The sequence below is a fragment of the Haliotis asinina genome, chromosome 4, assembly GCF_037392515.1.
Source record: "Haliotis asinina isolate JCU_RB_2024 chromosome 4, JCU_Hal_asi_v2, whole genome shotgun sequence".
Taxonomy (NCBI): Eukaryota; Metazoa; Mollusca; class Gastropoda; order Lepetellida; family Haliotidae; genus Haliotis; species Haliotis asinina.
Genome location: NC_090283.1, coordinates 64,188,381 through 64,213,389, shown reverse-complemented (window position 1 = coordinate 64,213,389; position 25,009 = coordinate 64,188,381). Strand labels below are relative to the sequence as shown.

General features: G+C 39.6%; 1 protein-coding gene across 1 annotated transcript in view; it reads right to left on the bottom strand.

Moving 5' to 3' along the window:
• The window catches only part of LOC137281775 (uncharacterized), a 30,589-nt gene extending 23,719 nt beyond the window's left edge, over positions 1-6,870 (bottom strand). The window contains exon 1 of the mRNA XM_067813389.1: positions 6,675-6,870. Coding sequence (XP_067669490.1) covers positions 6,675-6,782 — 108 coding nt within the window. The 5' untranslated portion in view covers positions 6,783-6,870. The remainder of the gene's footprint in view (positions 1-6,674) is intronic.
• Positions 6,871-25,009: the final 18,139 nt, after the last annotated feature.

Sequence of the window (25,009 nt, the reverse complement as noted above, 5' to 3'; positions counted from 1 at the left end):
TCTTACGACAAGCATGGATTACTGAAGATCCAATCTAGCTCGAATCTTCACGGGTGTTTACCCTGTTACATCAAAGAGGGGTTACATCAGTTTAACATATAAAGTCATACAACAGATAGCTAATCCCATCCCAGTACATTAAAAACGATATTTATATATCTATATGGAAGTGAGTGTGTACATGCAGGCCATATCACAGGATCGTAAATAAATTTAATGACTGGGACATCGGGCGCACCTTTGCCGCTAAATACGTGCTGCGGGGGATGTGCAGCAGAGATGAAATGATAGTCTAAGCACATCTGGTACATCCACATTAGGATGGACGTCAGAGGTGGCCGTGACACAGTGAACGCTGAGTGGCCATGCACGCGGAAATGCTATCGCCATGTCTCGGGGGCTGGGATAAGGGACAGCACACGTGAGTGAAGGCAAAATGGGTTAGTCAAAGTTATATTTCCTGAACAATAGCGCTTTCCTTTTCGCCACGCCCTTTCTGAAATGCTACAGTCTTTTGCAAAGTAAGACTATATTTTCCCAGGAATCTCAGTGGGGCTGGTTTGCAGTTTAATTTCAGTATTTTTATTCTTTTTACAAAATATTCACATACCAAGCGTGAATTCAGATTGCAAAGTAATGGATTTTATATAGCCGCGGTGAGGTAAAAGTGATATATATTGGTTAAAGCGTTCGCTAGTCACGCCGAAGACCCAGGTTCGACACCCACCCACCCCTCCCCAACGTTTAAGGCCCATTTCTGGTGCCCCCCGTCATGGTGTTGGTGGAGTATTACTAAATAAGGCGTAAAACCAAACCGACGCACTTATACAACAAATAGTGAAGCTTGAAATACGTCATTTGTTTGTTTGTTTGGGTGGTCGTTTTTCGAACAAATGCAGTCAAATGCAAAATGACGGTGATAATGAAATTATACACATCAGTTAATATGGTTAAGGGTTGTGACGAATCATTATTGACCGCCGATCAGTCACGAGTTCAACTTAAACACGTGCAGACACAAGTTGATTAATTGAATGCTCTTGTCAATGTATAAGATTGTCGGTTTTGTCAGGTGTATTGTCACCTGATTGATGACACACGAACAATGCCTGAACAATACCAGGAGAGCTCTCCCTGTATATTAATTGCCGAGAAACACATTCAAGCTGTACTGAGAGTAATAGGATTAATAAGAACAGGTGACATAGAAAAAGGTGTGGTGTTTTTTCTGTCACTTTTCACGAGGTTTTAATATAATTTATTAGCTACGCGAGTCATCAATTTAGACAACTGTAGTTTTCATATTCCTGCCGTAACACAAAAGCATATTCACGTCAGCTGTACGTACGCCACAAGAAATATGTATGTTAATTTTAGAACAAGAGTAGCTTAAACAAGAGTAATTTAAATAGCACTAGTTGTTATGAAGTATTGTGAAAATGTTATTACTTTCAAGTTTTAATTTTATAAATTTCAGTTACGAACTCTCGAAATTTAAGACATTACGCCAGATATGCTAATTATGTTGTACGTTCAATAAAAACATATCATAGCCCTGGGCCTAGATTTTCAAAGCTCTCTTAGCGCTAAGGGGACAGCGCTAAGATCAATCCCTAATGGATTCCGAGGTAAATTTAAGCAAATTCTGCATCCCATTTTTCAATGTTCTGCAAAACATTCTGCGGTTAAACATTTAGAAAGAGCAACAAAAACATTATACAGACCATAGTCTTCATAGTTTAATTCTCAAAAACAGATATAAAGTTAAGTCGACAGTACACATCATATCCTGAGTAAAAGCAACCACACTTTTTCCGTGTTTGAGAACTAAACACTTGCTAAATGTTATTTCTCTCCTCTAATTTGTAACTTTGATGCAGATGAACAACTTCCGCTTTCATGCAAGTAACAATTTTATATTTAAACGAAATCAAAATGATCGTTTTCAAAATGATCGATTTTGAGAACGTAATTGTAGTGCCAAATTCATCTTATATTATTTGAAACGATGCCTAAGCCTTGCTTTATTAATAAAGCATCTGTAATCATGATTATTTTGAAAATCTTGTCATAGTAAATGTGTCAGTTTGTTTTATGTGTAACCGATCCTTCTTTTGACATTACTTTTTATTTCGGCTGTCAGTCAGTTTCACTCGATTTTTAAAATAAGCAAATTCCGCGGCCGAAAAAAGTGGCAAATTCTGCACGGATTCTGCACGAAAATGTGTTTTCCGCACACCAGACGTTTTTCTGCATGGAAAGGTAAATTGCGCGATTTTCTCCAGGAAAATCCAGGAATCCAGGAGGGACTGTAAGATAGTCGTGAGTGCTATAGGCTACCATTAACTGACGGCTATCTTAGCGCTGAGACAGCTTCGAAAATGTAGGTCCTGCTTGACAACGGTTTGTATCCAAACGTCGCACTCACAAAATAAAAGAACTTGTTATCCGTATAGTTTATCAGTATTCAAGTACCTGCAGTGTTAATTATAAGAAAAAACAAACTAATTCGCTTTTTAAATCGTTTACCAACAATTTGAAACTTTAAACGCTTAACGTGGCCAAACCAGTACCAAGTTAACTTCTTATTTAAGTTTGTAACCTAGAAAATATGATTGAATCTCTCATTCATATACAATCATGAGAATGAGATGTTTCTCTAAGATGCCAATAGTCCCTGTTGGCTGTTGTCAAGGTCTTCTGAAGGTCAGACATATGGATTACCTTATCAGCGGTTATACAAAGGGAATTTACCAGTCGTATATCATGTTAACAATCATTGCCTATCATTGAACATTACCGCCGAGTCATTAGACCCGTAACGGTGATGGAGAGCTGTGACAGCTGTCGTGTTGATTACGTCACCGTGACGACTGTTACCGGACATTGAGGAGCTTAACAAGTTAATATTCTCTCTGAAACTTGTTAACAGATTCGTTGAGAGTAGTCTTGCCGTATTTCAGACCTGACTGTTATCAAATTAACTTCTGTTGGGTATGTTATACTAAAAGGTTCATGAATGATCCCATGTTAACATAAAGAGATACGTCCCGTAGTGGTGTTGGGATGTTCCTTGACATGCCGTACGATTATTCCACGCAGGTGTCTCAAAGCGAACACCTGGTGTCACGGATAATTTACGGTGATCCGTCTGAAAGAATTTCAATTCTAGTTTCCCTAACTATTTACGGCATTTATCTCGGCAGGTCATTCAATGGAGTTATATATAGATTTATATGGATTACTGAATTGTTTTAAGCCGCATTGAGTATCAACAACATCACATTTCAGATGAATGGCTGAAAGGGAGTGAGGGAAACTGGTGCAGGTGTAATTAACAATTTGCTGGCATGAATATCGTGAATATCATGAGTAAGGCTCTTGCTTACGCCGATACTGAAATTCTTCCATGGTATCACAAGATTCAGGTATGCAAAGGGCCGTAACTGCGGATCCGCCCAGTGAATTGAGGCACTTTTGTTTTATTATTCTTTTATTCAAAAACAAAACAAAACAAAAAGAAACACGTTTTTTTCATATGGATATTATCCTCAACTTATGTGCTAACCACGTGCCGTGGAAACAGTATGCTGCGTTTCCGTTTACATAAAAACGACTTAAGTCTAATATATCTGCATACATACAAAGCTTGGATAACTTATGATAGAAGTTCTGTGACAGGTCGTAAGAAACCTCGCTTGAAATGTTATTAATTTGTATTACGCAGCATACATTTGCGCACCTCCCCCCTAGAAACCAGTTCACGCACGACAAAAAAATATGACAAATGTCTTTGGGCCGGGTTAGCGGTAATCGTATGTATAACGTGGCCAAGTGATGTCCCTTGTAGATAACGTGTAAAGTTAATGCGCGAGACTGACAGGTAGAATGTTTCCAGTGACGTGACGTTTATATCATACAACTATTCAGCCAACACCTTAGCACGTTTTACGTATACTACTCAAAAGAGGGTAAGGTCTACCCAATGCTTATAATAATAACAGTATACATAGGAAAGATTCGATGACCCCTAACGTCGTGTGAGTAGTATAACAACGGCATCGGATTTAAATTGTTTCTGGATTTGCATTTGGATAATTTTTTTTATAAAAGGGGTTTTCATAATTTCTGTGACAAGAGTGCTGTTGATTTAAGAGGCTGTTTTTGTGTAGCAATGACACTGTGAAATGGCAACCCCATTTGGTTTTTTTACGTAAACAAAGCCTTAAACAAATTGCCAAACTCAGGAAAGTTGATTCATCGTTTAAACGCTATTCTAAATGTCCGTTGTATCACACATGTTTACATCAACATAACAGTAAACTAAGGCCGTTATTATTTGATATGAATTAGGAGTAAAGTAACACAGCTGCCCAGCAACCCATGGCTGTCACAAGACGCGCTCAGTGGATCGGGTGGGTCGATATATGGGTTCACTACGTGTCAGCATAACCCTAGCTCAAAATATTGGCCACCGGATTGTCTGGTCCGAACCTGACTACTTACAGGTCAAGGTCAGGTGGGTGGATAATCGCTGAATGAGGCGTCAAACAAATAAACCTCAATTACTCAGTGAGGACACAGGGTAGTATTGTAGCATGTCACACCCAAAGGCGCAGTGCAACAGTAAAAGACAGCGTCATACATACATATGTTGAAATATGGCACTTGTCGTTACCTTGCCTGGAGACAAAACAAGGCATGGGGAGCTCATGCCCTAACTTTATGTCTGAGCGGATTATCCGCATTGCACTGCTGCATAGTATGACATCACAGTATACTAGCACCACATGCCAGAATTAATCTGGACTAGGACACCCATACATATACATGCATGCACGAACGCTTGCGCGTTTAAGACACAGTATCGCCATACTTCATCACATGAAATGTGTTCCATACTTCAGCTCTTGATGTTTTTTATCTATGTCACACAAAACGTTTGGTTTTTATGTTTTATAGTGAGACATAGAAATACAAGAGTGAGTGATTTTAGTTTTACGCACCTTTTGGCAATATTTCAGCAGCATCACGACAGGGAACAACAGAATGGACTTCACATATTGTACCCATGTGGGGAGTCGAACCTGGGGCTTCAGTGTGACAAGCGGATGCTTTAACCACTGGGCTACCCACTTGCCCAAGGAACACAAGACTATATCACCCGCGCTGCATAGTTTACAGGTAAATGTGTCATTAGATCCATATACACGTGTTTAAGCAAACAGAATTGAAAATTGAAAGCTTAAGGATAGCCATTTATTCGCACGCCTGTCACATGCACAGAAACAAAACTAAAGGGCCAAGAATTCCCGGTGGACAGTTTCAAGTTGCGCACAAATATTTCATTGACAGCATAATTGTCACAGGGAGGCGTTGATTCATTTTATGAAAGGAAACAGGTTCAAAGACTAGTCTACTGACTTATATTGATGCTTAACAACTTACATAAACCATTTATTCTTTTATGACAAGCCGTCCGTTGTATATAACCGTGTCACGATAAGTTAATGGTTATACGGTGAGTGGGTGTGTCCATATGTTCACTGAAAGCAATCAGGTACGCTTGGAAAAACTACATGATGCATTGAGTAAGGTGGGATCGATCAACGTTTGATTTTTTTGGAAACAGATAAATAAATTAAAGTCTCTACGATGAAGTCACAACTCTCAGAAATAACACCAGGCCATACATCATGTAGGGATGTTGGGTTTTCTAAACCTCTCTGTCAGTAGCCGAGGGTGTACGGTTAATCTGACATGTCATGTTGAAGGTAATAAGACTGACAAATGTTTCATAATTTATGCCATATTGAATTATCGGAGGAAGATGATTCCGTTATTCCAACAATCTCTGGAATATTCATTCTTAGAGTGCCACACTTCAAAGAACAGTGCCATGAATTAGTGTGGGGTGGGGCTTTAGGGTTTGAGGGGTGGTGTTGGATGGAAGGGTAGTGCAGGTGCGTTATGCGCAATTTGCAAAGTTTATTTAATTTGTGTCTTAAAAGTCAGTCAGAAAGTTCACAACAACGGCACCTGTTTGTGTGTGTGTGTGTGTGTGTGTGTGATTGAGAGAGAGAGAGAGAGAGAGAGAGAGAGAGACAGAGGGAGAGAGATAGATGTAATCTGCTGACATTGTAGCTGTTCATGCGGCACCTATTTACATACTCCGCCAGGACACGGCATTATATTTCGACTGCACACTGATTACGAGTATTATTGTTATAGCAAGTTTTGGAGGCAGTGAGGAAGACTGCCTATAATAACATTAAATACTAAACAGCAAAAGAAACGCAAGCTTCGAAAAAATGAAATCTCGTAAAAGTGAATGAGCGAGTGAGTGAGTGATTCAAGTTTTACCCCACGCTCAGCTATATGGCGGTGGTCTGTAAATAATCGGATCTGGACCAAACAATCTAATGATCAGCACCATGAGCATCAATCTGCACAGTTGGGAAACCGATGACATTTGAGAACCAAGTCAGCCAGACCACCCGATCCCATTAGTCTTCTCTTACAACAAGCATGGGTTGCTGAAGACCTATCCTACCCTGGATCTTCACGGGCCCACATAAAAGTAAGCGTACACGTTTATGCCTACTATTTAAAAACAAAGTCAGATGATAGTTATGACACCAAGCTGAACTTGACCGTTACTGTGTAGTACTCACCGTTGTCCTGCTGGCATCCCAGAACGCCGATGACCCCGGCTGCATGGACTGCGATCGTGGACGCTGGCTAGCGCCGAATTGTTTCACCCATGATGGGGACTCCGCCATTTCTGCTGCTGCTGTCGACTTATCTGGTTTCTACATCCATGCCGTAGATGATATCCTTGTACACGCTGTCTCACAAACTCCACACAGGGTCACTGATGGACAAGCTCTGTTGACAAGCTATACGCTAAGGCACGAATGATACCAGAATAACTTTCTTGACAGGTGCCTTGTATGTTTACGACAAAATAACAGATCACAAGTTGTCTCAAGGTGAAGTCCTCGATATGTGGATTACTCACTCTCGTATTGTGGCGTCAGCGCGTTTAACATCCAATCAAGATAATCTGCCGTTATCACAATTATCGATACAAGTTAAAACAGTGTTATAATTGTACGTTGTATAATACAACGTTGTACAGCGATCAGCTGTCGTGTCACGAAGTGTCATCAATCCTGAGCTGCCGACCGCATTTGATGCAGACGATCGGAGCAGACGGTTCTGAACTGAGCCTATAGTTCTTCTTCAAAGGTCAATATTTCACTGACACATCGTCCAATGAATATCACTTGCACTTAAGGTTCATGTGCACGAAGGATAAAAAGTTGTCCAAGTAGGAAGGACGAAGCAAACTGTATCCGCTTTCACCGGCGATTGGATCTATCCAGCAAACAGCAGACGTGTCTTTGTGGAGCAGCGTAGAGACAACCGGCAATGTCGGGTGACATTAAATTAACAATCACCAAACCCTACCTCAACGAGAGTCCCCGCGACAGGTGATGATTACTCACAATGTTCACCAGGAGCAACAGGCTGCCGATAGGCTCAACGTCTCCCCTCAACGCCTGTGACAAGAATGACTGGGACTTCATATTACGTCGCCTCGGGCAGTGCGTGGAATGTGCGTTCCCATCTACGATAGTTTGACAGTAAAATCTCTTTATGGCGGGTCCCGTCACGCTCAAAGGATTGTGACGGAATAACGCTGAGCACTTTAATGTGACCATAGCCCCTCGCCCTAATTCAACATGGCAGAGATGGTAAATGAAATTCCACGAGGTACGTTTTATATGTCATGAATGAAATTTGTACAAGATCGTGAGCTTTGGTAAGAGAAACGACTCGGATATTTTCTTAAAGCACATTGTGAAAATCTGAATTTGATTCGTCCAAGTATTGAACTATATCCTCGGTTCAGTATGCACCACACTCAGCAAATATTCTTGCTATATGGCAACAGTCTGTAAATACTCGAGTCTGGACCAGGCAATCTAGTGATCAACAGCATGAACATCAATCTGAGCAAATGGGATACGATGACGTGTGTCAGCCACGTCAGCGAGCCTCACCAACCGAACCCGTTAGCATTGGTTCCAGAAGACAAGTCCGAACCCGGATCTTCACGGGCCCACTTGTCTGGATTGGTTGACAACAAACAAACACACGTACAAGAGTGTGGCTTTCAGAAGGTAACCGAATTCGTCAACGAAAGAGCAGAATACTGACTGGAGTATCCCTCATCAAAATCAATTTCTTCACACATGAGCAGTTGAATTTACTTGACTGTAGCTTTCAAAAGTCATAATTCATGTCTTGCCCAGAGCTAAATATATGAAAAACAGTGTAATATCCAGTTTACAAGCGGCTACGTTCATTCTCACCAGCGTGATGTATGGGGACATATGTATCACACATTTCAAAGATATTAAATATTTTTAATGATTTCTTGAACGCACTTTTGGCATGTTCGTATACTCAGAAATTCTACATAGTAAAATCACTACAGTCTACAGCCACGCCTTGCCCCGTTATTCCAACCTTGATCGATCACATGACATACATATACAAATACAAAAATACTGAATTATAAGATATGATGATATGGATTTTGACACATTATAATATCATGCGCACATGTTTGATTGTGGCAGGAATGAAATCTGTAACGGTGTACATTTTCATATATTAAGCAGACATGTTTGATCATGACGAGAATGAAATACGTAACGATACATATTTTCACATATTAAGATATCATGCACACTTATTTTATCGTGAAGAAAATGAAAGATGTAATGGAATATATGTTCCGATGTTAAGATATTATGTACTTATGTTTGATCTTGGCAAGGATGAAATACGTAATGACATATATTTTCAGATATTAAGATATTACGCACGTGTGTTTGATTGATACAAGAATGGAGTATGTAACGATGTATATGTTCATACCTTAAGATATACTCATGGACACAAATAAGGGAAACTATGAGAGTTCAAGCGTTCCTTTATAAATGTCCAGAATTTCACCCACAGTGCAATACAAACCTTGTGAAGAAACCTAGAAAAGAAGACAGGATCACTAGTACTTTTTGTGTTCCCTTTTTCGTTTCCATGAGAATGTTTTGTTAATCCTGCAATTCGACAACTTCTCTTCTTTTCACTAGCACTTTCAAAGGTTCACTTATTTGTTGCCATGACTATATCATGCGCAGGTTTGATTGTAACGAGAGGAAGGAAAGGGCTCATCCACAGTGAGGTATTAGCGGGATCATGGTCGTACGGCGCCTGATTTGGTTTGCAGTATTTCTGCAACTGTCTTGAACCTATAATCAATTCTATTTTCAATTTTGAGCATTTCAATATACTTTCTTTTGCCGAAAAGCAACCTTTCAAATTAATAATTAAATAATGTCTGCATGCTCAAGCTTTTCAAGTATATTATCAAGAATGAGTCAAGAGATATATACTCATGGAAACCAAGAAGGGAACATATGAAACTACGGGTGTTCCCTTGATTATTTCAACAATTTCACCCACAGTGCAATACATACCTTGAAAAAAAACTGGAAAGAAATAAAGGAGCATTTGTACTTTCATGTGTTCCCTTATTTGTTTCCATGAGTATACTTTGTTGATACTGCATTTCGACAACTTATATCTGACAGGTGTCTCGTAGAATATGGTCTAAGATTTAACTTATATTACTGTAAGTTTATAATCTCTTCATTTCCCTGACAGTATATTGTATGATATATGCTGTATTTTAACTTGTATACTAGTTTACATAAGGAGGAATAGGCGTACCGGTGTATATGTGTCATAAATCCAATGATGTATAAAAAGTTAAATGCACAAGATGTCACTGTATACCAATTCATGCGTCTAGTGTTTTAAATGTTATATTCGTCTATAGCACATGGTGTGGATTGTGGTTACATATAATTTGTTCAGTGACAAATTCAAGTACTACTGAAATTACAGACATTTGCAAAATTAATCTTAGAGCAGTACTGATAAAAGGTGACATTCCAAATCCTCGCATGGTTGCTCTATCAAGACGCACGACGTCATCATGTGTGCGTAGCTGTGACGCGTTGCGATGATCGGTGTAGATAGCATGTTAGCCGGTCACGTACGTGACGTAATGGCCAGATAAAGACGCATAATATACATACAGTTGCAAGTGTCCGATAGCTGGGTCTGATAATACTATATACCGTTCCTGTAGATGACTAGTTAGAGCAGAACATGCGTCCGGACGTTCGTAACTCTTCAAAGCATTTTACCATGTTATGACGGGTTTGTTTTAATGATTACATGATCGGCGAAAATTGTGTAAGAGGAAAACATGTGAAATTACCTTTTAATGTTTGTAAGTATTTCAATACGTTTGTTACGTTACATCTTCGGCACTTGTCAAAACTTACCAAATATTTTAACCCTATTCATGCTATTTTCACTGGGGCTCATGGAAATACAAGGAAATGGCCTACTATAAGTGCACATGTACTCTTTATGTTTTAGACTTATACGGCCCCTGTACAGCACTGAATACTTAGGCTGTCCATGGATTGTTATAGACACCACACTGATCTTGTCGCCCTCTTACACATACGCCCATCTGAATCTGTCACTGCTGGTGCGTTACACGTGACAAGCGACACGCTTCAATATGTGAATTAAACATCAATGATTTGGCAAATTTACTGTTACAATATTTCATAAATAGAACACTCAGCGCAAGTGGTGTGTCTATATTTCTCTGCTGTCAGTATAACACAACACGGAAGATATCCAGCGTTTAATTATTACAAAACACACAATAAATAAATAAACCTTTCTAATCCAGTCAAACACCATCATACAATTTGTTGCGAAGACGTCATAAAAACGTCACATTTTGATTAAGAAAACGATTGCCCATTATTTCCAGAAGATAATGAGACACGGTGAATTGTTTTCTCCCCTGCCTCACCCCCGGGCCCCAAGACACCCGACCCCAGGGCACAGTGCGGTAATGTGGCAGATTGGTGTACTCTGTATTATCTAAATGGGAGATGGTCCGTGAGACTGGTTTAATCTCCACATAACATCTCGTCATCTCGCTAATCACGTGTACAGATACCACGGGCCCAGAAGACATCAGCCTTCCTGTCACGCATGCGTCGTTAAGAATCAACCGTTGTATAATGAGCGCACATGTACTCATTATTGGCCACACTAACACACGGTGCCGCTAAAAATCCAGGAGACGCTTCTTTACTTAAACTGTACCTGGATGTTATGTATATCAGTTGGCAGCACGAACCTCTCATAAGCGATTTAGAACCTACTATCAGACAGCTGAGTTTCAATGTTCAAGAGTTCGTCAAGGTCAGGGTTTTCTTTAGGCCACAGTTACTGTACTAATTCTTTTACCTTGAAGGAGATGGCCTACTTCAGTGCACCCCCTTGCCATGGGATTATTATTTGTAGGGATGGTTATTGAGGGACAAAAATATTGCGATCAACCTTTTCTCCTTCCATTGTCTCATTTGAAGTCATTTCCCAAATTAATGTAGGGTTTATATGAGTTAAGTAGATTCAGTCTTTTTTGAGGAGTGACACGATATTTTGAACCCAGATCAAGTAAACAGGTAAAACAAATTTAACTCAATAAAACTACAAATCTCCCCCAAAACATCCCGTATATTTTGCACTGCGCATTTATCAAAGGAAGTCAAAAACTAAACTATCGATAGTCACACATACTATCAATAGTTTTCCGTTTCTACCATTTGACATTTTTAGAGGAATTTCTAACCCCCTTTCTGCATATTTTAAAATATTATACTCTAGGTAAACTTCCAACATTGCTTCATAAAACAAAAGACATTTCTGGTCGGGAATAGCTGCTACGTTCTTAGTGTGGTGACAAGAAATATTTACAGGACTCACTAACTCGCGTGACCAGAAAATCCGGTGATTGACAGTATGAACATGGATATACGCAGTTGGGATAAGATGCCGATACATACCTAACATATACATAATAGTCAAAACAAAGACCTAAGTTGCAATGAACTATGAAAGCAATCATAGTAATATGTAGACTGTCGTTACAAAAGAGTGACACTGTAAGTTTTGAAATAAGACAACATTAATACTTTTTGATGACTTACAAATCACAAGTATTCTGTATTTGTTGACAAAACACCTTTTTGCTGTTTGCTGAAGTGCAAGTGCGTGTTAGGGACGAACGTCCATTCAGATTGTGAGTGGAACACCTGTTAAAGGTACACTTGAAAATGCCAAGATTATCCGAGCCTCTGGAAAGTTTCAGACTTCGAACATACATATTGCCAGAACGTTCAACTGTGGAAGGCTTCAGCCTGACTGCCCATACATCTGACAGTCCCAGAACTGGAACACCGACAGTGACCACCGGCAACATGACCTCACATCACCTGCGCGTGTCACCGTCTGCGCAACCGGATGCTAGCAATGACGTCATCATCAGCAACAGCGTCTGGTCGCCATGATGACATTGTCGGCATTCGGCCCTATCGACTATTTCGGATCTTGTCATGAACGAGTCAACATCACATAAATCGTCCACGTTGGTCGAGGAACGTAAGGAGCCGGCGACGTTGCATTTTGATGTGATATCAGTGTAGAACCAGGTATTAAATTTTAAATGGCCAATACCCCGTGGATATTTTTGGTTTGGTTCTATGCGACTTCGTGCTGTCAATGTCGTCATCACATCATTAGTAGTTCCACCATGAGGTATATAACGAAATTATAATAGCTCTAAATTTTGTGTTTAAAACCTCCCGCGTTATATACCTCTGACTTTCCAACACAGTATGTTTATCTACTAAGTGATTGTAATATACAAGCCTCCCTCTCCTCACCACCCGATCCGTGAAGGTCCCGGGGTAGAATAGGCCTTCAGCAACCCATGCTTGCCATGAAAGGCGACTATGCTTGTCGTAAACGGGGACTAACGGGATCGGGTGGTCAGACTCGCAGACTTGGTTGACACGTGTCATTGGTTCCCATTTGCGCAGATCGATGCTCATGTTGTTGATCACTGGATTGTCTGGTCCACACTCGATTATTTAGACCGCCGCCATATTGCTGGAATATTGCTAAGTGCGGCGTAAAACTAAACTCACTCACTCACTCCCCTCACCATCCCAGCACACACTCTCACTCACACACGCGCGCACGAACGCACTCACACACAAACACACAATTGTGCACACACTTGTAGTTGGATGTCACGTCGGTGAGGTAAACGAAAAAACCATAAACCATAGTTTTGAAAATTATTCTATCAACCATCTATAAACCCTTGACAGAATATTTTAATTGGCTCGACTTTGACCCAGTACGTGTAGATCCATCATCACAAGTGTCTGTGTGTATTAACTTGACGGGAATTCGTTTCTAGAAACCCGCGTAACCGACAAGGATTCTCAATATATATCATGTCAAATTCGCCGAGAGAATTGGCGACAAAAAATAATTCACGGCTGTAATCATTTCTGAACACGGACGTTTATAGTATTATAGTGGAAAAACGCACGAGAACACATACTATTTATAACCTTTATTACCCCGCGCGTGCTATTTATCAAAAGTGGTATCACACATTCAATTCAATAACGTTTCATTGCCATACACAGAACTTCCGCCCACTGTCCACAAGACGTCAAGGTGTGTTGTGCTGTTGGTGATGAATATGTTCCAAATAATATTTTAAGCAACGTCATAATTAGAAGATAAACATACTTTTTTTAAATCAGAGGTATACAAATAAATTGTAATTGCTCCAAATAAGATTTAAAACCGAACGCGTAGCTTTGTCATGAAACATTTGGTATATACCTCTGATTTTCAACACAGAAAGTTTATGTTCATTCTACTGTAACCGCGTTGTTAAGATACTTTAGAAAATGCATACTATGTATGTATAACGATATGTATCATATGTATGATATAACAGAGATATGTATAACGTCGTTATTTACCTCGGAATGACATTGATTATCCAATCACAATCAAGTATTTACTGAAGTCATGGTAGATAATATAATTATAATAACTAAATTTAAAACAGCTATTACATGTACATCTGTTCACAATCTTAGAGCAGCGGGGGCGATGAGGTCGCCTAGAAGTTACAGCGTTCGCGCGTCACACCAAAGACCCGGGTTCGATTCCCCACATGACTACATTGTGTGAAACCCATTTTTGGTGTCAACCGCCTTGATATTGCTGGGATGGGCCTCAGCAAAAAAATAAAATGACTAGCTCAAACAGTTTGTCCCAATATAGGAGGCTGAAAAGACCAACTCCAGTTCTGCGCAAGATGACACCAGCTTAAAATCTCATTGGACACAAATATACTGGAAAAACAATAGTTAGGGATATATGTAAATTTTGAAATTATGAATAATGGTGTCTTTATTCATTGACATACTGATAAAATATCAGTCATTAAAAAAAATATATCCCTAACTTATTTTGTCCAGTGTATTTATTATGGTCCCTTCTATGCAGCTGGAGATGAGTGTGCGTTTAAAGAAAGCGAAAACGTAACACAATAATCCAATCACCCAATTCTGTCTGGACTGAATGCTAAGAAACTGCTTATTGAACGACCGATTCTGATTTGGTGTTTTAAATACCTGATGGTGCAAACTCTGGTTATGGCATATCCACAATGAACATATCGTAGAGAACCGGTGTGTGAAATAGTTTCCAAATTTTGCTTGCCAGTCGGGCTAGCTATGTCTGAAAGTTACTGGCCCACGAAATATACTGGGATACTGGGATACTAGGGATAGTTGTAAAATTTTTAAATTATGAATAATAATGTATTTATTCACTGACATAGTGATAAAATATCAGTCATAAAAATACCAATATCCCTAACTTTAATATCAATCACTGGTCCAAAATTCAGTGTAGACACCGGTTTCATCATTAAGCTACTATAATATGGTGATAATTTTCATCAGTCCGTAATCATACTTGATTTTAACAAGTCGTAGAGAGTGATTCATTTGCAACATCAGGCTCTACCGCCAGTCGGACTGAAAGTTACCGACTCGTCATATAAATTGTTCATCTTTCAATCAGATTTGCCATAAATCCAAAGAACGAGAGAAATTATAATAAGAATTGCAATGAACGGTGCAACCCCAGGCAACACAATACCCAATCCTAGCAGTTACGAAAACGACAAACAAAGCGATTTACATTACCGTAGGGCTTGGTCGACTAGCTTGTGCATGGTCGTGACGTCACATATCACGTGGGCTCACGGCGAAGGAGCAGAATATGGTAGTGGCTCAAGACGAGGCAGAAGAAACTGTTTCGCAATGAAATTGTTTCATGTTTCATGTTTTACGTTTCATATTTCATATAAGTCTTGAAAACAGTTTCATGTTATGTACAGCCAGGTGTGAAAGTTTTTGTTCAGTTTTTCCCCACAATGGCAACCCCCAGCTATTGTCCCCAAAGTTATTAAATGACTATTGAAACTCTCTTGAAGTGTGCACCCCACCCTGACCGCACTTCATGGCCACATCAATGTGGGTATGTGATAGTTATCCACTGCATCGTGAATCTAAATTTGTGGGGTGTCGCATTATCGTCCCGAAAAAACCACGAGCCGTGTGGAAAAAACCTACAGGCCACAAATGTTCCTCTAGTACATCTACATATACTCTTCAATAAAAGTAGGGGAACCTGAACTTTGTAGCCTGGTAGAAAGAAAACCCATTGAGGAACGTTACAATGACATTCATCTTGTGTATGCAGCATCATTTCACGTTATCACTACCCGCAAACACAATATTACTGCATGGGAGGCACGTGCATAACATGTACAGTCCCCCTACTTTTTTATGAGTATATTTTCGCGAACTTTTACTGCCTTCAACAGATACCAAAGTGCCAACAGATTCGTATGTGATGCAGCCCCAAAACATAACACTGTCAAGCACTCCATTGCAACTGTTAAGTAGCATGGGCATGCTCACCAAGATACCGAAGACCTCATTATGAGCTGTCATATTTCCACATATGAACTTTACTGTCTTTCCCTCCACAATCTTCGTCAGAGAATATCACTCATCTCCAATACGTGTTAAGAGTCCTATGCAGTTATGAAAGACACCGCGAATTTCGAGAAGCACGAGCACAAGAGCCGGGAAAGTTATATATTCATTAACCTGTGCTCTGTTGTCTCCATGCTTTCTCGCACACCTGCAGCTGGCTGTCCCTTTCTCTGCACTCCTCCCTCGTAACAAATAGTGAACTGTGCCAATACTTTATTGATAGTTTGTTAAACAACCTTTTTATTTTAAGGAAAAATATTCTGCAAAAGCCTCACAGAGTTTGTATGATGTTCTGATTATGATCAGCGTTTCATTGAGAAGGTAATATTTATTCGTTTTCTAGCTAGACTGCAGTTCTATGATCCGCTTTTGAGCCAAACGGACTATAGTTGTGTTTAACAATATGCCAGCACAAGATGGGTAGTTTGGTGGACAAGTGTAGGCGTAACGAACCAACGCATTAATCACTAAGCCATCCCATCGCCCATGTAGTAGTAGTAGTAGTAGTAGTAGTAGTAGTAGTAGTAGTAGTAGTAGTAGTGGTGGTGGTGGTGGTAGCTGATTCGAGCCATCGGTTTATCGCCACCATGCTGTTAACAATCCGTAAAAGTTGCCGATCTGCACGAGTATCAAATTTTCTCGTCCGTCCAGTTTGAGGTGTGTTCTCTTTCAAACCACGGGTGTGTACCGCTGACGAAAGGTGGAGATGGTTGATCTGTTCTTTCATGCTATTTCAGAAATTTTACAACCACCAACACCATCAATGACAACTGTATTATTTTTTTTTCACATCGTCACTCAATTCTTTCCCTCTATGTGCCATGTTCAAGCAGACGACCAGTTCCAACAATATTGATCTTCTGGTCCTGAGTCGGTTATTTACTGGCTGCCGCTGTATAGCTGGGGTATTGCTGAGTGCGGCGTAAAAGTAAATTAAACTCACTTATGTACATAGGTCTGATGATTTTGAGTTATCACAACTTTGCAGTATTCCCCTTCAATGTCATAATTTATAAACTGACGTTGTGACATTTTACATACTTCACGTTTGAAGTGTTCCGGGGCTGTGTTCAGTCTAATAACGCATCAGTAATGTTGCAATTGGTCAAATCCAGTTATGACGCGTTTACTATTGGCAGACAGTTACATCTGTTGAGGCGTTGTTGCAACAAAGGCTATGCACCTTGTCACCTTGGTATTGCATCGAGTCTTTACGTCATCTGCTCAATCATCGACTCCAGGAACTGTGGTACATGAACAAGAAGAGGCTGTCTACTGAAGTTAACTTACGCGTGGGATATATCAGGAGTCATTCATATGCTATGCGAATGAGTCACACCAAACACGTTATCTTCATATTAAGGGGCACATATTTAAATCTCAGTCACCTCATAATATACCACAGTTTGTTCGGCTCAAAACTGAACCGATGAATTGCAATCTAACTCGAAAACTAATAAACCTAAAATACATAATGAAACGATGATCATAATCAAAACCTCAGACCAACTCTGCTTTGCAGAATTTATGTCCTAAAAATAAACAAAAAATGTGTAACAAATTATCATGAAAATATTGACTTACCACTATTTGTTACGAGCAGGGAGTGCAGAGAAAGGGACAGCCTGGTGTTCAACAAGCGCACGCACAAGTGCCGACAAATTTATTTATTCATTAACCTGTGCTGTGCTGTCTCCATGTTTTCTCACACACCTGACTGTCCCTTTCCCTGCACTCCTCCCTTGTAACAAATGGAAAACTGAGTTAAATTTCTAATGATACTTAGTTTAAAAACTTATGTATTTTTACGACATAACTTCTAATAAAACCTGATAGAGTTGGCCTGATGTGATGATTATGATCAACGTTTCATTGAATACACATGAATTATATGTTTATTAGTTTGCGAGTTCGAGCGGACGCCAGACCGCTTTTGTGTCCGACGGACAGAACTCGAAAACATTCATGCCTATCGGAACTTCCCATCCATTTGGAGACGATCCGTTGCGAGTCGAGTGATCCTGAGTTTATTTTGGATAGTATTTGCATATCACTGAGCTTTTTCAGAGTTTGTGTTAAATGTTCCACGTGCTTTAGCAACACTCTTTCAAAATCACGACGGGAGACACCAAGGAGTGGGTTCACACAATGTACCCAATTGGGGAATCGAACCTGTGTTTTTGGCTTGACACTTTAACCACTAGGCTATCCTACCGCCCATATGGAATCGAGGAATACCCTAAGGATACACTCAACCGTTATATGTCATTTAGATCTTTATTTACCTTCTTTTCTGAAATGTCACCCTATCTAACGTAGTGCAAGGTTGTGAGATAAACGGTATCTGACAGACAGAGTAATTCATTTCTTAAACATCATAAAAACGCACTAGTTTATGGTCGTATAGATTGAAATGTCACATTTTCTCATCGTACCAGCGCAATAATACAGAACACAACGTTACGAATGATTGACGTCACTTGGCTTCCTAATCACTACTCCTCTCCATGGTGGCCCTCCACCAAAATGTTTCTGCCACATCTTCGCGTCATCAAAGCAATAGCGATAACGCAAATAGATAGGATCACAGAAAAGTGATTAAACACTATAAAACGATGATGTTACCATGGAAATATGGATGATTTTAATTCTTGCAAGCATAAAATATTTAAGCGTTTGACGTCATCGCAATCGTTTGCTGGTAGTCGTCATCCGATGATTGTTTGGGATATCGCAGCACATTGAAGATCTGTACTTATGTACCAATTTACGTTCAATGTTATCCCATCTACCGTATTCAAAACTATTGAGTGCGTGCAGTTAGGCGTACCCCGTATGCTCGAATGTAACTTTGCTGAGGTTAGGTTCACTGTCAAGGGGGGACCACTCTTCGGGTTGCAGACTTCTCGTTTTCACGGGCCAGAAACTGCCACTCGGAATGTTACGGAATTTACGGAGTTGTCAGTATGGTATGTAGGTTGATTACATCCTACATGTTCTGAAGACATGAACTTCGCATTATCATGCGTCGCAGGAATGTCTTAAAAACAACACCCTATGTGTAGATTAACCATTCCTGTACATTTCAGGTTGAATAGAAAGGACGTGTGTCCCCATTTGCACCCATGAAGCCTTGCGAACGTCCCATGTTGTACATTGTTTCAACAAGTATGTTTTGCTTCCGATTGAGATAGTAGCTCGGAGCGGGAGGTAGATCTTTAGCGATAGAATCATCATGTGTATCAGTGAAAAGTGTCATCGTCATCAATTCATCAAAAATGAGGTAAATCGACCTGCCAATGGACAGGCACTAGTACTGACGCTATGTCGTGCCAGGTATTTTGCAAGACGACACATATCATATGACACCTGTGGCATCTCTTCAGTAAAATAGAGATTATGCTTGTCGTAAGAGGCGACTAATGGGATTAGCTAGTCAAGCTCGCTGACTTGGTTGACACATGTCATCGGTTCCCAATTTTAACCAGGAAAGTGTCTTCACCGTCTAAGGTCATCACCATTCACGGGATTAGAAATCGATCTCACCCATATGTGTGATACCAGTTTTCTACGCTGGGTGTGTCTGAAATATGACGTCATACAGAAGTATCGTGATTCATATATGACGTCATGCGGTGGTGCCATGTTTGACGTATGACGTCAGCGACGCACACAGTGACAGTTGGCCCACTGAACACGCTAGGATGAAATGGAACGTCCTCTAAATCCTCCATCGCTCCGGAACTCCGCTAATCCTTCCTCGCAATGGAATGATCTTTCCCTGGACGTTCATAAACGTTGAGCATACTCAACAAGGCGACGGTTCCTCTTTATTATCGAATAGATTCAAATGTGATATTTTCTCACCGTACCTGCGCAATAATACAGAACACATTACGAATGAGTGACGTCACGTCGCTTCCAAATCACTACTCCTGCCTATGGTGACACTCCACCAAAATATTCTACCACATCTTCACGTCTTCAAAGCAATAGTCATTGTGCAAATAGATGGATCACAGAAAAGTAATTAAACACTGCAATACGATTATGTTACCAGGAAATATGGATGACTTTAATTCTTGCAAGCGTATGCATTTCTGAGAGTGACGTCATCGTAACCGTTTGCTGGCAGTCGTCATCGGAAGATTGTTTTGGATATCCCAGCACATTGAGGATCTGTACTTGTGGATCAATTTACGTTCAGGATTATCTTATCTACCGGAGCCAAAACTATTGAAAGTGTGTAAATAGGTGTAACCCGTGTGCATGGATGTGATATTGCCGACCTGCATTACCGTATAAGTGGGGTACACTCAGTATCGAGCGTCAGAACTAGCTGTCTGTATAGTCCGCCGTGTGAGTTCAGAGCTTTAACAAATTTTCAAGCCAATTCTATATGTGGTAAGAGAAACCTTAATAAATCGGTGGCCAAGCTCGGTCACTCTTGGTCGTCTTTCCTGATAAACGCGATTCAAAACTGACAGCGTGTTTAAAACGGAAAGGAGTGCAGTTTTACCATGGTTAATATATCATATCCATTTGAGACAAGAGGGAAACATGTTGTCGTCTAAATATTGAAAAGTTCAGTTTCCTCGTGCGAATCGTGTTTGATTCTGGATACGTGTTAAACAGAGGCGGCATTGAGCTCACGCCACAGTCAGCGTGTATTGCGCGTGCTTAACCCCCTGGATGCCACAGGGACATATATGTCCTTCCTCTACATACCTCACTTGGAAGTCCAATGAAATTATAAATATACCACGCATATATAAATACTTCACAGTTTTGAATTCTGCGGAAAATTCCCAGTTTCTTGATACCATCCACTATTATCTCAGACCAAGCTAAAGTGCTTAAAATCGCCTTTCAAAATAGGCTTCATCGTAAATGTCGCCATTTTTCAAACTGTACAAAATCGAGATTCACAGAATTATTTGCAGAATGTTTTGAAATGTGAAAATCGGATAATTACTGGGAGTAATGAATTTTAAAAATAGCATATTAATGATCACTGATATCAAGTTTTCATGTAACCAGGAATGATAATTCTGAAACGTCACCGATGTACCCAGAATCGGTTGGGATGTTTTCGAAAATACACTTACACGAACGCCGAAGTGCGCTTTCCGCCATGTTGGATAGTGTTTACAAAATCACGTTTCGAGAAGGCCGGTATTGAGAAGCCTATTACATCATGTATACTTCATAGTTAGCTGCGACAAATGGATCACTGAACTCCCCAAGCATCTTAGAATCAAATTACAAATGGTCTTTGTCACCAGTACCAACTGTCTAGACAAAACGAAATGAAATATACTTTGTATGAAAACGATCGCTGTGCAAAAAAGACAGCGCTTGACTGAAATGTAAACAAAGAAAATTTCCAATTTTACACTGCCTAGCATTTTCGGAAATTTTCCAACATCCAGCCCTCTAATCATTGCTTACAATGGCTCAATACGCTTAGTATATTCAGGGGAAGAGTATCGTGGCAAAAAACAGCAAATTGAAAATAGATACAATGAAATAATTTGGTAATTCATAAGAAACTGTCAAACTTTTAGAGCAGCGTGACGCCATGACTGACGCAAAATCACGCAGAACGACAACGGTACTTATCGGTATTTCTGGCTTCCTCCGTCATTTACAATGTAAACGATAAGAACATATAACAATACACAGATAGTCAGAATAATTCTGATTACTTACATCTCACATTTATGTACAAAAGATCCCTGAATCAAGCAAAAAGTCGTCGCAAAATCCCGTGTACCCTTCTCAGCGAAGCCGTCATTTTGAAAGAAATCGATCATCGGTAGTGATGTCACACGTCAACATTGTTGCACATATTAGGCAATTTCTTTGAGGTGAAGGTCGGTTGAACAAGAGTAAACACAATGCCCATACCATTCCGATTGCACTTTTAGTATTGTGATGTATATTTTGCGCATCGTTCAGATATTTGTTCATGAAATTGATTTCAGTATCTACATATATCCATGTTCAACACCATATCATGTGTGGATATAAGGTATCCGTTTTTATTCTTTGAAAGCTTTTGATTGTTTGAATATTATTTACATGGGAAATTGACTCAGTAACTGTATTATCCACATTTTAAGCCTCTACACAAGTGTAGGAAGATCACAGGTAGCCATTGCTGCAACATGTGCTTTAGTTCCCGCCATGTGCAATATTCAATACGTTGGCACAAATATTGCAGTTTCATATGAACAGGTTAATAGACAGCGATTTAATTCCAACTTATAAGTAAAACGGATAATATTAATGAAAATGATTTGTACATTTTATGAAATGTAGGGGCACACATACTACTATTTAAAGGAATTGTCTTGTTCATTGTATTGATTTGTGTCGTTTTTATAGACAAAACTATTATGAATATTAATTGACCAGGTGCGAATGTCAAAACGTTTCATGATTCATTATCACTGTTTTTCGATAATAAAGTCAATTCAAATGCGATTAAAATATATCTGTTGGCAGAATGTCTAACTCAAACAATATTTATACGGAAATTGTTAAAAATATATAAATCAGGTCAAGTCTTAATTTGGACAAGCCTTACGTCCATTTTCTAATACTTCTTTACTGAAAAAGCGATCTCTTTGTACCTTTCATTGCATACTTATGAAGGGGATTGATTTCATAATCATGAGAAGGAAAGTCTTTTTCCTAAATGAATACTCAATGAATATTCAGGTGTTATGAAATTTTCATTTACGCTAAATTGATGCTAGGCAGGTGCGCGTGTTGCTCACAATAAGATATGTAGTAAAACCATGTAATTGTTGATATATTCAGGACACTATTTCAGTGATAAAACCATTCATTTTATATTTTGGCTAAAAAGTGTTGAATTCTGACACAGAAGCCGAGATCTTTTACACACTGAGTGGAAATTAGGTTAGATATATACTAATCAGCAACCAGAGTAGTCTTTTTCCGACGTCACAAAATGCACAAAACATGCCGTGACGTCAACTAAAATGTCGCATTATTTTCAGTTATTTCATTACGTTTGAGAATGTGGCTGTTACTCCGTTAATAATGATGGAAAATTAATAAAAATACATATACACAAACAGGAGAATATGGGAATCTAAGAACTAAAATATGTATCGGATAGGGACATCCAAATCGCTATTGCCTGCTTTTTGATGTAGTACACTTGCATCTTCTCTTACAAATTGTGAAACTACCCAAATGTATCCTCTAACATTGGGGAAATTTGTATTGGAATAGTTTGGTTCACTGTGAACAAAACATCACGAAAATATACTGTCCATATCCACAGCAAATTCTCTCCATGTGATCGGAGTTACATTGACCAAATGTAAACCATAGCTGAGTTATGCCCCCTTATCTTTATACGTGCATGACCTCTCTGTCGACGTTTGACGTCATAGTAGAAAATCGATTTTTGACATTTATTGCAGGTCATTTTTTATTTTGTGAGTATGACGTTATGCATTAGCACATACATCCATTTCATATACACTTATGTCGTTCAGATATCAAGCTGTATTTTCGTCGCTCACACTTTCCGTAAAGATGCCAAATTTAAAAAATCGTAGCAGAGTGCTTTTATTGGTGCACGACAAAAAACTGAGAAATTTACTGTTTTTGAACACACAAAAGTTTTGGACAACTTTTAGCAGTGTCTATTTCTCAAACCCCTGAGGTAGCCGCAATTATATTTATACCAACTGATAGGAAATTAAATATTCTACATGTCTGTGCAATTTCATAGCCGTACGCATATCCAGGACCACGCGAGCGCAAATCTCGCACAACGTCCACTTTTCAAACTTTATGAAAATGTGCGCCTGAAAAAAACCTCGGCATCCAGGGGGTTAATCCCCGATCTACCTCATGTACCTGTAGCAACCAGTTGTATTCGTCTACATTCCCTGCCCCGCCTACATGTCACAAACGCGTTTTCTGCGCAGGCTCATCTAACACGTGTCAAGCAGTAACATGACGCATGCAGTGCACGGAGTTCCAGAACCGTTCCATAAACTGTTTCTTATGTCACCATGTACACATCTATTTTATAAATTGTATCGTGTACACAATCAGCTTAAACATATTTAAACAATTTATAGCAGTTTAATTAAGCTTGTCAGAATATGCTTCGCAGATTTAAAAAATTCAGTCGAGATTCAGACGCCATATTGTTTCCATGTCATATTGTGTCAGTAGTGAGAATATCGACATATTCAAAATAAAATGATGCGATATTTTCGACATTTAACATGGCCGTAACACTGCACAAAAATAATTAAACGTTTCTCGGGCACATTTTTTTTCAAAAGTGACGAAGGCGGTAGGGATTTGGTTTTTGGTTTGTTTTTGTTTTTGTTTTTGTTTTTGGAAAGGTAAGCACGTAGAAATGAGGCGTAGATTCAATCACACTCGTTCTTACAGACATTCAGTATTATAGTGGACATTTCACTTGTTTTAATTTAGGCAAGGGTAACGATCGGTGTTGTAAATTTCTACTTCCAGTAATATGTTCTGACGTACGCATCTTCGTAGCAGTGTTATTCATCGCCTACCGGCTCGGGTGACACTGCTACGAAGATGAGCACCGCTTGAGTGTTATACGACGTGTACAAAATCAGTGTGAAATCTTATATTGCCCTCGCTCTGGTAATACGACCCGACCGGGTAGAACAGGCCTCCAGCAACCCATACTTTGCCATAAAAGGCGACTGTGCTTGTCGTAAGAGGCGACTACCGGGATCGGGTGGTCAGGCTCCCTGGCATGGTTGACACATGTCATCGGTTCGATGCTCGTGTTGTTGATCACTGGATTGCCTGGTCCAGACTCGATTATTTACAGACCGCCGCCATATAGCTGG